General features: G+C 39.5%; 1 protein-coding gene across 2 annotated transcripts; it reads left to right on the top strand.

Moving 5' to 3' along the window:
• Positions 1–6,243: 6,243 nt before the first annotated feature.
• Positions 6,244–12,995, top strand: LOC106166600 (organic cation transporter protein). Of its 2 annotated transcripts, none has more exons than XR_015330892.1 (10): positions 6,244–6,455; positions 7,235–7,466; positions 7,839–7,942; positions 8,355–8,509; positions 9,344–9,512; positions 9,947–10,180; positions 10,572–10,795; positions 11,113–11,297; positions 11,585–11,916; positions 12,309–12,995. XR_015330892.1 is itself a non-coding variant. In XM_086994548.1 (10 exons), the coding sequence occupies exons 1-10, from the start codon at positions 6,301–6,303 to the stop codon at positions 12,418–12,420; spliced, it is 1,725 nt and encodes a 574-aa protein (XP_086850674.1). In that variant the 5' UTR covers positions 6,246–6,300; the 3' UTR covers positions 12,421–12,995. The 2 variants fall into 2 exon arrangements, 1 of the variants encoding a protein (XP_086850674.1); XM_086994548.1 differs by having other exon boundaries at positions 6,246–6,455; positions 11,585–11,739.
• The last annotated feature ends 912 nt before the right edge of the window (positions 12,996–13,907 follow it).

Genomic DNA, 13,907 nt, shown 5'->3' with positions numbered 1-13,907 from the left:
CATGACCGACCCAGACTGTCTGGCCAAGTACGCTGTATAATTAGGTTGAGTGTGTGGATACAGTCTAAGGAGGCATATGAGGATAGTCTAGCTACAAACAGGATGATCAACTTCCAACACACGCGCACGGACACTCACACACTTTTTTGATCACACATTTTGAATATTCAGAGAAAGATCCGGTCACAGGATTTAAAAATAAATAAATAAATAAATAAATAAATAAATAAATAAATAAATAAATAAATAGATTTAAGGAAATGTTGAGGATATCGAACCACCAGTAACCTCGAAAAAAATCACTCAGCTAATAACGACTGGATTTCATCATGCATTTCAATTATTAAAACGTCACTACCGTTTCAATGTGGAACACCATCAAGAACAGAAAATTTACCATCAAGAAAAGAAAATTAACTTATTTAGCCACATTATAAGAAAATATAATTTGCAGCGGCTGTTATTGACAGGAAAGTTCAATGGGAAACGTTGGAAAGGAAGACCAAGAACAACATGGATGGATAACATAAAAGAATTGGCTGATCAAAAATATAGTGGAAGTACACGAATGGCACACTTTCGACGGGCATGTCGCCCCATGACAGCCAACCTGTTGAGAGAGGATGGCACTCAGTGATGATCCGTTTCTTACGTAATACTTCTATGTCCTATAGCTACTCACCTGAGCCCGCGTCACGCAAAATCACATGAGTCGCATATAGCAATGTGCACACTGCAAGCATGGTTATATTTATAAAACACACGTATAAAAAAACACGTGTCTGGGCCGATAGGCCTGCCGCGGTTACATCTTCTGCCACTTTGAATATGTTGACATTCAAACTCCAAAGCTCACATTGACGCGTAAAGCCTAGGTCCCAACCGAACGTACGGGCTGCTAAGTGGTCTAGGGCCAAAAAAAATTGGGGAAAACGTGGGAGTTCGTGCGTGAGGAGCACGTCCATCGTGTGACTTTTGGAGGACGCAAACAGCACGTAGAAACATTTTTTACCAATGTACTTGATTTCTTCCCTGCGATCTAGCTACGTCCTAACCGGACGCAAGGAACCTAAAAACCGTGCGTCCAAAACGTAGTTGGGACCTAGGCTCAAGCCTTGTGCATTACGGGACATTAACGAAGCGTCGAAAGGGAATGCCTCATACATACAGTATATAGGTGAAACCAACACGTTTAGACTCCTTAATTAGCAAGTATTCACTTTTGGTACCATCAGCATACTAGTGCAAGATACGATGCAAATGCTGCCAGAACATAACATGTGACAACCAGGAGACCCGTACTCAACACCTAACATTCTTACCACATTGCTTTAGCTCACAGCTGTTATCACCCTCCCGCCCCCCCCCCCCACATCAACCCCCTTCAACATTCACACAAACAAGCTCACAAATACACACACACGCACACACGTATGCACACATTCACACAAACATTACTTCGATAAGCCCCATTTGTTGTCAACATCCATGTAGATCAAGGCCTATATTTCTAAATATTTTATTTATATATTCTACACACAAACATCACTCTGTAAGTCCCAGTTGTTTGTCAATATCCATGCAGATCAAGGCCTATGTTAATAAATATTTTTATTTATATATTCTATTGCGTTTCAAATATTGATGACTCAGTTTTTGAGGCTCAAAATTTAACCCAAATGAGGTCAGTGACTTCTTTCCCCCCCCCACCCCCCCTTCCACACCCACCCTGTCAATCAGCACCTCTTCGCTACCTGGATTAGCGACACAACCACCTATATATATATAAAGATGCAGTTCTACTCTGTACAGACTGCAGAATACGCGACGGCGACACTGAGAAGAGCAACTACTGATAACCGACGCACCTGTTGAGCTTACATTTGAAATAACGCATGACGGAAATTATTCGGTAACCAAGAGCAGAAACAGAGAACAGGTACACTATTCATCGCTTATGCTGTTTTTTAAATGTGATTCGAACATTGTTTGTATATTTTTTTATTATATTTATTTGTCTTTGGCAGTTAAGGATAATCCCATTTGCTGTCTAGCAATATTTGCTGCTAGCACATATGCGTACTGATATGGTATATAGGGTTACATGTCTGGCTCAGCTTATTGCAGCTATTGTATAATAGCATTTGCTCGAGTTGTGTGCAAGTGACATATAAGTATGAAGTGTATGCACAAAGTCTAAATATATCATACAGGGTGGGCAGATTCACATTTTAGATAGGGTATTGGTTGAAATATGGATGTAATTTTTGCAAGATTCGATGTTGCGTGATCATATACTTTATTGACATTTAACTGAATTGAATTGATACAAAGCAAATGAAACTCTATTTAGGATAATTTTGGCATACCATTTAGCTCCATATTGTACCTGCATATTTTTTTCATTATTCTTAGTTATTTATTGAACATTCTATGCAGATTCATTAGGACGTGTAAGGGCTGAAGAAACGCCAAGACACGAGCTTTCAGGTAAGGTAGTTCAATTCATTTTTTGTTCTGCTGAAAGAGTTTCAATTTGCATAATCTATCACTGTGGCTGGCCAAGTCAACTGAGAAGTTGCATAAAACCCTCATCAAGCAAAAGCATTCCATGGTTAATGCAAAATGAAAAAAAAAAAAAAAATATATATATATATATATATTTTTTTTTTTTTCGGTATGAGTATATAATATCCAATTAAGTTGTTTGGAATTTCTAATTAAGATTAGAATTTTATTGTGATTCAATATATAAGTTATTCCAAATGAAACTCATCCTAGAAGCGAACGTATACATGCATTTTAGTACCCATTTTATCACGTTCACACACTCCCAAATTTCAGCCCAGAAATCTTAGTATGATAAGCCCTCAGGATAGTTCGATCTGCTCTGATGCGACTTGCCCCAATGACACACGTAAATGAAGATGAGATAATCTTTTGATTTCAGCTTGAAACGTTAGCTGAATATCACAAGATATAAGATGAATTCCATGTTCACATACTCAATACATTTCCCTTATAAATTGTCGGCTTCATCTCAGCCAATTATTCATTCATTCAAAGTATTGCAACAGAAAGAGTTCTCCAGTGATTTATCTTTTTGGATCAATTTCAGACTTCCTCACTACACCTGCTTGTAATACATCTCTGTGCTTGCACTCTTCTTATAAACCTTATTGAGTTCAAATATTCGAAACGCAACGTTTAGAAGCCGTAGATGTCTAAGTCTGGATCTAATAAGTCACAATACTAGCTTATTCGTGAAACGAAACATTCACTTTCTGTACTCTTGAATCATTCACGTAGCACCAGCACACACTACTGTGTATTATTGTTTTCAGAAAAGTCATAACAAGACCAGATATAACAGTTTATTGTCGAAACAACATGTTATTGGCAATCCAGTGCAAATATATGGCGGTGGTAAAGATAAGGGTTCCAGTAAAAATTCAGTTCTCAATAAACAATATTTGCAGTACACAGCAGTAGAAGGGACTTAAAATACACTGGTGGTTCGAGATTGTTGCAAAGGAAGTGGAGGGGTTGGTTTGTCATTTGTCTCCCTTTCCTGAAGCGGGTTAAGCTCCCAAGGCTCTATTCCCATAGATTTTAGATCGATCTATCCCCGCGGGGAGTCTCACTAGATTACTTTCAGATAATCCGACTTAAATGTCCGTCCCGCCTACTACAAGCTGTAAGGGGGTAATTAACTTTCGTGTCCGCCCGGCTGACAGCTATTTAGCGTGAACCCCCAGGGAGTTAGGTCGATCTAAAGTAGGTCGATCTAATCTATGGAAATGGGGTGCAAGACTGAAGTACGTTGGTATGTTGGTATTTTGTCTCTTTTACACCCAGTACTCATACAATACTATGTGAATACAGTAACTACACATCTTGGCCTTCCTCGTCCCAAATAGCACAGGTGCTGAGATTACTTATGCCCCGAATTTTAGTGCGTGTTAAATCTAGGCATAAACCCAGCAAACACAAAACGTTATTATAACGTTATCATAACGTTTATATAACAATAAAAGACGTTATGGTAACGTTATAAAACGTTCTATGTTTGCTGAGAACAAGCCCAGTGCCTTTGTTTGTTTTATGGGTCAATTACAAGTCCATGTCTTCCTGTACATTTTAGAAGGAAAAACCGACATCTGGTACTTTTCTATGAAGGGTTTTTATTTTTTAAGGTTTAAATTGGGAACAAAATAGCTTTGCAGGATAAATTGGCCTAGAACGTGTACAGTGTACCTTTAGCCTACAGCCAGCATACAAATTGATGTTGGCTCTCTCGTCGTCCAGAAAACTGTGGCTATCTTTTGCTTATCCAGGCCAAAATGACGTGTAGTTAAGGGCGCAATCAGAACAACTTGATACGCGGACTAACAGTTCTGCGGATCAAATATGGCCGACCCACTTGAAAGCTTGCTGCATAATCCCCAAATAGACACTCAATAGATTCTCCGCGGGGATCACGAGGTAAGCTTTCAAGTTGGTCGGCCATATTTGATCCGCGGATCTTTTAGACTGCGGATCAACTTCGGTTGTGAATGCAGCCTTAAATTCACAAAGCGTGGTGGCACCGTGCAGTTAAGCTGATAGCCAGGTGATTATATTTATACATATGACCTAAAAGATGTTGATAAGAACATAGACCAAGCTAATCCTCCCCCCCCCCCCCCCCCCCCATCAAGGGATATAGGACGTTTTGTTTTCATTTGCGTTCGATTGGCTTGTCGGATGCAGATTGTTTTTTCTCATTAACAGTGGAGGTTTTTAACTACTGTACATATATACAGAAAGTGGGTCTGTTTTTAAGTGGAAAAGATACATGTATACAGATATCTTAATAAGGCCACCAAAATTTTTGATTATTTTTTCATGACTGCTATATACGAAGAAAAAGTGACTGGAATTTTAACTGAATCCAGGGCTCACATTTTTTGAAAACAACTTTTCATTGCTTTATTTTGACTGAGGTCAGTGTGTCTTTGCAACCCATCATAAATTTATATATTTGTTTATCTAGATATCCCTGTCCTATTTTTAGCCGTTTGTTTGTTTATTGGTACTTATTTATGAACCTGTTGGCTTGGGTCTTTATTTTGTTTTCTATTTAAAGCTTTTTTGTTTGTTTAGACATATAGATTTTTTTTATTTATCCATACATTTATCTTTATTTTCGATTGTTTATTCATCTACATGTGGGTATGCCTCTATTCATTAGATTGGTTGTTTATCCATCATGTTTATTAACCAAATTATTCAGTTCATTGCAATTGTTTGTTTATTCACTTATGCTGTTTTTGTTTATTCATTTTTATTTATTTATTTAAATTATTCTCTTGTTTATATAGGCACTGACTGATTAGTCACTTACCAATCTATTTATTCCTTCGAGTGTTTGTTTATTCATTGATCTATTTATAAGACTGTTTGCTTATTTTTCATTTCTGGATGGAAAAAACCATCCCACTCACGCCTAAGATATATACAACCGTGTCAAAACAGCTCGGAGTCAGAGGAGAGAGAAATATAAACACATATTACCTAATAGTCAATTAAACAGTCTCAGGTCTAATTCTGCTCCAGTTTTCACCAGTTCATGATTATCAAAACTTGGGTTTCTAGTCATCATAGTAAGTGTAGAGCACCATACTTTTGTGCGCGTTATGAGTATGCAATGCGCATGTATATGCTGGCATACAAGATAAAGCATATTAACTTGTGTTTTGTTTACAACATATAAAGTGCATTTTGATGAAGGATTACGTTGTAAACTTCTGCATACAAAATGTTGTTCGTATTGATATAGTACTGCTACTTAAAAGAGCGCTTGATATATGGATCTAGTATACAGCCGATGTCAGAGTGGAAGGTATATGACTTTATTATCCCTATATGTGCTTTATTGTTTGCGTGGCAGCAATGCCAAAGCTAATCAGCAACCTGAATGTTGGATTAATTCATTAATTGATTTTTTATTCATTCATTTGTTTGTTAATTTATCCGATTATTTTCTTTTTCAATTACACAAACATCATGTGCATGATTATTTATCTGTTAATTTATCAACCCAGTTCGTCATTCATGTCTCTCTCTCTCGTATAGCGAAGGTTTCTTGATAAAAGGTCCACTTTCTCAGAAAAAGAACCTCCTTTTGAAATTGCTGGCTACGGGCAGCTCTCTCTCTCTCTTTCTTTCTCTCTCTCTCTCTCTCTCTCTCTCTCTCTCTCTCTCTCTCTGTGTTTATTTATCTCTCTATTTATCCCAGGAAAGGAACACCCCACCAGTATGAATGAGGGCGAGGTGATCGACGATCTCTTCAACAAGCTGGGCGCCTTTGGGCGGTACCAGATCCGCACCCAGTTCTTGGTGATGATTCCCTTCGTAATCAGCGCCGTGCAGGCCATGAGCGTCGTCTTCATACACTACACACTGCCCCATAGGTAAGGCCTAGCTCTGCTGTCCCAGCAAACACAGATCGTTATCATAACGTTACCATAACGTTATCATAACGTTAATATTACTAAAAACGTTATGGACCCAGTTTCTGGTGATGATTCCGTTTTTAATTGTCGTCTTCATTCACTTCACTCTGCCTCACAGGTAAGTCCTAGCTCTGCTGGTCATTTAAGGATCCATTCCCAATAACACTACCGTTCTACGTTGGAAAAAAGACAAGGCGTGTTAATCTGTTAAACTGATTGCATTCAGCGAGAGTCCCCACGGACTTGGATTGAACTACGTACCATGATATGGGAGGGGGATCAATATTGGTTGATTGTTATTTAAGGTACACATTGAGCGTAGGAAGTGTCCCAGCAAACACAGAGCGTTATTATAACGTTGCCATGACGTTAATATTACTAAAAAAGATATGGTAACGTTATAGTAATGTTATTCTGTGTTTGCTGGGGTAATACATGCATTAAGACTTTAGGATGCGGGGAAAGTTTGGGAAGGTTTGGGGAGTTGGCGGCGGAGGGGGTGTGTGTGCTAAATATTGGGTGGAGAGACCATATCCGTGCCCACAAATTCAGTATAAATGTAGCATTGTGTTTTGTTTGTGACTGAAATGAGATTGAATTCAGATGATTTATACATGTCGGGTCGCCTAAATCCTACCTTTTCTAGCAGATACCAAATTGATTGAAGACAAGATTTTTTATCGGCCAGAAGGGCCTTTTGTAGAGAATCACCAAGTACCATATTCTCTTTTTTTCAGATGTGCAATCCCAGGCCTACCAAATGACACGTACGAGTCCCAGGGTCTTTGGCACGACGAACTGATCAACGCCTCCATTCCCGGCGGCACGGGCCTCGAGGACGCGCACTCCAGCTGTTATTTGTACGTCCCACACAACGGCACCGCTGCCACCAGTGTGAACAGTACCCAGGAGAAGTGCAGTAGCTGGGTGTATGGTAAAACAATGATGGACGTTACTGTTCAGTCCGAGGTAAGGTGGGTGGAAGGTGGGTGCAAGGTGGGTTCAGGGTGGGGGGGGGTGCAGTGTGTTTACAGGGTGGGTGCGAAGTAAGTGCACGGTGGGTGCATGGTGGGTATAGGGTGGGTGCAGTGTGGGTATAAGGTGGGTGCAATATGGGTACAAGGTCGGTGCAGGGTGGGTGCAAGGTGGGTGCAGGGGGGGGGGGGGCACAGGCGTAACGAAACAAACCCAATTTCTTCTTTCCCTGTCCACTGGCTTTGAAAACTAGAAAAGGTGATTAATTATGGAATGATTTTAAAGTGTGTCGTTTGGAATTCAATGAATTTCATTCTCCACAAATAATGAAATGTTTTAAGACAATAAATGTTCATTCTGTTCCAGCTCAATTTTGTCTGTGATAACCGGCCTAGGGAGACCGTGGCCCAGATGGCTCATTTCAGTGGACAGATGGTGGGACCGCTGTTCTTTGGTCTGCTGGCAGATAGGTAAGAATAAAGATGGTCTTTCTCTCTCTCTCTCTCTCTCTCTCGTTATGAAATGATGATGTGTTCTTTGCCCTCGTGAGTAAGTGCTGAAGCTAATTTGCTTTTCAAAAGCAATAAACGACTAAAAACATTTAATATTGTGAAAATTTCATTTGAATTATTAAAAAGAGTACCTTGCGAACAAACACTAAGAACTAAACTGTATTGACATTTAAATACGGAGTTGAAATCTAATTAATTAATAAGTGAAAAAAGTTTTAATAACTTCCAGTAATTTCGTTAGTGGCTTTAAACATCAGAATTTAAATGAATCCATCATTGAAAAACAACGAAAATACTGGTAAATGTGTAATTATTTTCAGCTCTTTATCATATCATTATGTATCATTTATTCAGCTTCGATTCATCTTAGGTTTGGTCGAAAACCAATATATCTCATATCTACGTTGCTGGGGGCTCTATTCGGGGTGTGCTCGGCGTTCGCTCCCGACCACCACTCCTTCGCCTTCATGCGCTTCGTGGTCGGCCTCTGTATCTGTGGAACCTTCGGGGCGGGATTGAACCTCAGTAAGGCTGCATTCACAACAGCAGACCAACTAGTCCGTGGATCAAACATGGCGACAAACTTAAAAGCTTGCGGTCTTATTCCATAATAGGCACTAGATAGATTACCCGGAGGGAATATGCAACAAGCACTCAAATGGGTCGGCCATATTTGATCCGAGGATTAGTTAGTCTAATGTTGTGAATGGGGCCCAAGTTTAACAGTGACTTAAATTCAAATGTCAGCAGTATGTTTTATAGAGGAATAACCCAGCAGGCAAACGACATTGATTCTACGTTGATTCAACGTTGATCCACCAAAATTAACGTTGATTCAACGGTGAATCAATGTCGTTTGTCCGCTTGGAAGAACCTTCGTACAATGTACAGTGCTCTATAAAATATTTGCATACACACGTCAGATCACACAACACAGGCCTGACCAAAACTTTGAACTCATCTGCGAAATATGGCGTACCCATTGGATTTTAGGACCTTTTCAGTCACAGACTTGTGAAGATTCTTTTGTCTATATTTACTTATATTTGTCTGATCTTACCAGCAAAAGAATCTTCACAAGTCTATTACAATAACATAGCTCGTGAAACTGTTCTACACTTTTCAGTCACGTATGTTTTACTCAGGCCCGCAGCCAGGGGGGGTTCGGGGGGTTCGAAAATAAACCCCCTTTTTGCTGAAAAAAGGTCCACTCTGGGTAAAATTTGACATAAGTACATGGGGATTTTTCGGTAAAAGGTCCACTTTTTCAGAAAAAGAACCCCCCCTTGAAATTGCTGGCTACGGGCCTGATACTAGTACCATTATTAATATTGATTTAATATCCTCTCCGCCTTGCAGTTCTTGAACTGGTCGGCACATCAAAAAGAATGCTGGTGGGTATAATGGTTGAATACAGCTGGATCGTCGGCTCAGTTTCCACTGCGGGACTAGCATATTCCGTGAAAAACTGGAACCATCTCCTCCTCATAGCCTCGGTTCCGATATTCGGCATTATTCCTTATTTTTGGTAAGGACTTTCATTTCGTCTGTAAGTTGACTGTGGTGTCCTCCATTGATGCCCCCGACAGTAATGTAGAGAGTTATAGGGATTCTGTTATGACACTGTTCATGTTGTTAGGAAAATTGATCAGATTATATTTTGATACTGTTAAATTAGATTTCCATTCATTGACGTTTTTGCACGAATGACATATGACAGGCAATCTAGAAAGAAAATATTAATTTTGGATTTGAGTCTTAAAGAGAGTCATGCAGTGGAACTTATGATAATAATAATAATAATAATGATCTTTTTTGCTGTTTGTAATGTTCATAGTATCATAAATTGAATGTGATCAAAGGATCATATTGGTACATACATAAACTTTAAGATTATACGTACAGAAATGAATAAATAAATTGACTGATCATTTAATAAAAATAAAATTACTTCCATGCCAGGATTATACCCGAGTCCCCAAGATGGCTTCTGACGTCAAACATCAAAGGCAACAGAGAAAAAGGAAAAAAACTCATGAAATACATATCGGAAGTCAACGGTCGCCCCCTGGTGGAGAAAGATTTTGAGGTCCTGGACAACACGTGTCGGGAGATCGTGGTGACTGACCAGGGGGGGTTGCGGATCCTGAAGTCACCACGGATAGTGATGACTCTGTTGGTTGTCATCATGAACTGGTGAGCGAAACAGTTCTTAAACCATGAGTCCATGACTAAAACGGGAATGTTTGTTTCAAATAATTTTTCCCACTATAAGGCTCTGCGATGTTTTCAGTTTCGTTTATGTTTCTACTAGAGTGTTCAATACTTGCTGTGCAGTATATTTCTATATTTCAGAAATATTGGGTACTTTTATTTATAATTATTTCAGCCAGAATACAAAAATTGCAGAAAAATCAGGTCTAGATTTAGAAAAGATATTAGCGTTGCATTTACACATATTTTCTTCTTTTTTGATCTTATTGACGCTCGAATCTCTTTGGCTTAAGATATCATTTTACCGGGCACCATGTCAAACACAATTAATAATAAATAAGTGAAATGCTGGATATGTCGTATTTTCTTGAAGGTTTTCCGTCAGTCTCGGGTATGCGGGGATCAGCCTTAACAGCGGCAAGCTGCCGGGAGACTTGTACGTCAACTACGTCCTCATCCAAGTGGTCGACCTCCCCGCATTCACCATGCTGTTCACCATGGACAAATTGGGAAGAAAAATCCCTCACATCCACGGCATGTTGTTAGCTGGCCTCTCGCTGCTGGCAACTGTGCTAGTTGATCTGTATGCTGACAAAGGTGAGCAGCCAATCAGGGTATTGCGTTGAGATCACGTGGGTGCGTCGTTGCTACCACGTGACAGCAACAACATGGGCACGTGGTCTGAAGCGTTAGGTCTACTTTGCGAAATGTGCTAATTTTAAAAGCGTGAACAGCTGCTCGTGACACTCTCTGAACAGTATGGCCTTTTTTGTACTTTGTCCGACAAAATTCCATCACTGTTAGTGGGGACCTCTAAAAGAAATATTTAATTTTGATATCAGACTAACGACACCAGGCAGCTTGATGCCTGTCAATCATATTTGATTTCTACCAGTAATTTTTTTCACTTTCAGACCACCCATCAACTCAATCCATCTACGTTGCCCTCAATGTCATTGGTAAAATAGGCGTGGCCTCCGCCTACGGAGACATCTTTATTTGGGCGGCTGAAATGTTCCCGACGGCGGCAAGAAACCGTTGTTATGGCGTAGTGAGCACTATTGGCCGCCTGGGGGCAGTAGTGTCGCCGATTATTGTGGTAAGTCACGTTTTGGTAGTTTGAGACAAGTTATTTTAAAAAATTCTGTTAATTTTTGTGCAAATGAGTAAAATACATACATATGTATCACAACCCGTCTTTTGATGGTACCGGTAATATATTTTTGAGGTCAATGTCAATATCCTCAAGCGCGCATCCTCTCACACATATGGCATAGCTCCATCAGTGTATCTTCAAAATTTCATAAAAGACAATATCTGTGTATTTAATTTTCCATCGAATCACCAATGTAGGACAGGTTGAATAATCCTTGCCATGTCTTTCAGAACGAGGCCAGATTTGAGGGCCCCATAGGCAATTCTATTCCGCTGTTGATATTCGGCGTGCTCTGCGTGTGTACCGGGCTCTTGGCGGTTCTACTTCCGGACACCGCCAACAAGCCTCTTCCTGAGACCATAGAAGAGGCCGAGAACTTGACCAAGTAAGGCCCCATTCACACAGACACCATCAGTCCACGTGGTTCGATCCAACTATGCGGGGACAGCCTGGCGTTGAGTGAAATACAGAAAAGCCGGTGATTAGACGAGTACGTTGGACACAGAACAGTTAAGCTGGTTGCACTCAGCAAGAGTCCCCGGATAGTTGGATCGATCTACATGTACGTAGACTGATGGTGCATATTGGCATGTGATCTAAGGCAACTAGTGATAGGCTGATATGAATATATGAACCAAATAAAACGACAGTTTTAAAATAGTCAAGTCTACTATTATGTAACAAATATCAAAATCGGTTTATTATTATTATTTTTTTTTGACGAATTAAATAAAATCGTCAAGTGCACGTCAAAGTGGGTTGGATCAAACTTCAATTAGAAAAGTATGCGCAAACGAGTTCTGTACAAATGTACAAACAAAATCTGCAAGCAGAGCTAGTTCTACTCCAGCGCATGCATATGTGCTCTAAAATGGTTTGACGAGGAATCAGCTGTTGATTGATCGATCAATGCCTTTATTTGTGGATTAATCAATTGTTTATTTGATTTAATAGATTTTCAAGGAAAAAATCCACAACAGCTGAAACTACCGCCAAAAACGGAAATCTCATCGTGAAGATTCCAAGCACCAACGAAATCGAGGACTACCACCTGACGTCATTGTAACGTCACAATGGATTCCTACGCACAAACAAACAGATATTCTCAGAAAACACTGCCAATGAAAGCGAATGATTATTGAAATGGTTATTGTGTCTGCCTGTATAACTTGGACGGACAGAAAAAACACACAGGCGGACGAACAGACGAACGAACATACAGACAGACAGATATTGACAATCGGACAGACGGACAGGCAGACAGACAGACAAAAAGATAGATGTATAGATGGATACATGACTAGATGGATGAATTGACGTACGGAAGCAGATCAAGCAAACGGACAGATCTGGACAGAAAATACAATCTTAATGGTAAAGGGATATTTATAATACATTCCACACTTCTTACACACCGTGATGTATCAAGATATCAAAATATATTTTTTTAGTTGTTCCATCAAAATATTTACGTTCGGATAACTTCGGCGGATTCCGTGCGTCCATTCGTGTAAGGAGACACGGAATCATCACCCGATTTTGGCCGAATACTAGTAAATAGTTCTGCTTAATAAATTGTCTTGTACTATTTAACACGGAAATTCACGGCAAATAAAAGTTTTGTATAAAATGTCCTCTGCACCTAAGTCTATGTTACTTTATTTGAACAAAGATATTTTCTTCTGTTATCTTTGTGACCCAGTTACAACTCGGCATACTAGAATTTATTTTGTACATATCTGTAATGCGCACACCGTAAATCTTTTTTCTAAGACTGGGTTCCAATACCAAGATTGATCTAACAGAATCGAGCCATCTCCGAGGGGTGTCTTGCTAAGTTACTATAAGCTTAAGCGGGTTAGATGTCTGGCACGATAATTGAAGCTGCTAAACGATAATTAATTACCCCTTAACAGCACCAGTAGGCGTGACAGACATCTAAGCCGCGTAAGTTGATTGCAATATAGCGAGAATCTTATCGGAGATAGATCGATCCACAGTTAATACCATAGGGTCTTGGAATGGTCTCTAAGATATATTCAGGCACTGAGGTAACTTAAGCTTGTCACAGTGCACGTGCGAGGTAGGATTGCTTATTACGTTTTAGTGCAACAATGGGGAATCCAGGGAGCACAGAGGGCCACGTGCCCCCCATATCTTGAAGTATTCGTAGGTACATGCACACATGCCCATTCTCCCTCCACCCACACCCCATGCACACAAAACGTATTCGACCATGTGCAATACCCCACGTATGACAGTGAAATAATTGCTCTTGTCATTTGTTTCCATACTACATAAATAAATAATAGAATAAGAATAATAAAAACAACAACAACAACATCATTAATAATTGTAATTATAATAAGTAAATAATAATAATAATAATAATAAATTTATTCGAACTCATATCAAGTGGATTGTTTAAAATTTTTAATGTCAAAATCTGATAATGACTGTTTTTTTAAAACAAATTTTGTCTGATCTTCATGGACCTATATAATCCTGAATCGTTCTTATCTCCCCTTTTATTTACATTCATATCATTCCCTT

This window comes from Lingula anatina, chromosome 8 (assembly GCF_051362555.1).
Source record: "Lingula anatina isolate TDL-2025a chromosome 8, LinAna3.0, whole genome shotgun sequence".
Lineage (NCBI taxonomy): Eukaryota > Metazoa > Brachiopoda > Lingulata > Lingulida > Lingulidae > Lingula > Lingula anatina.
Note: the sequence above shows the minus strand (reverse complement) of the source record. Positions and strands in the feature narration are given on the sequence as shown.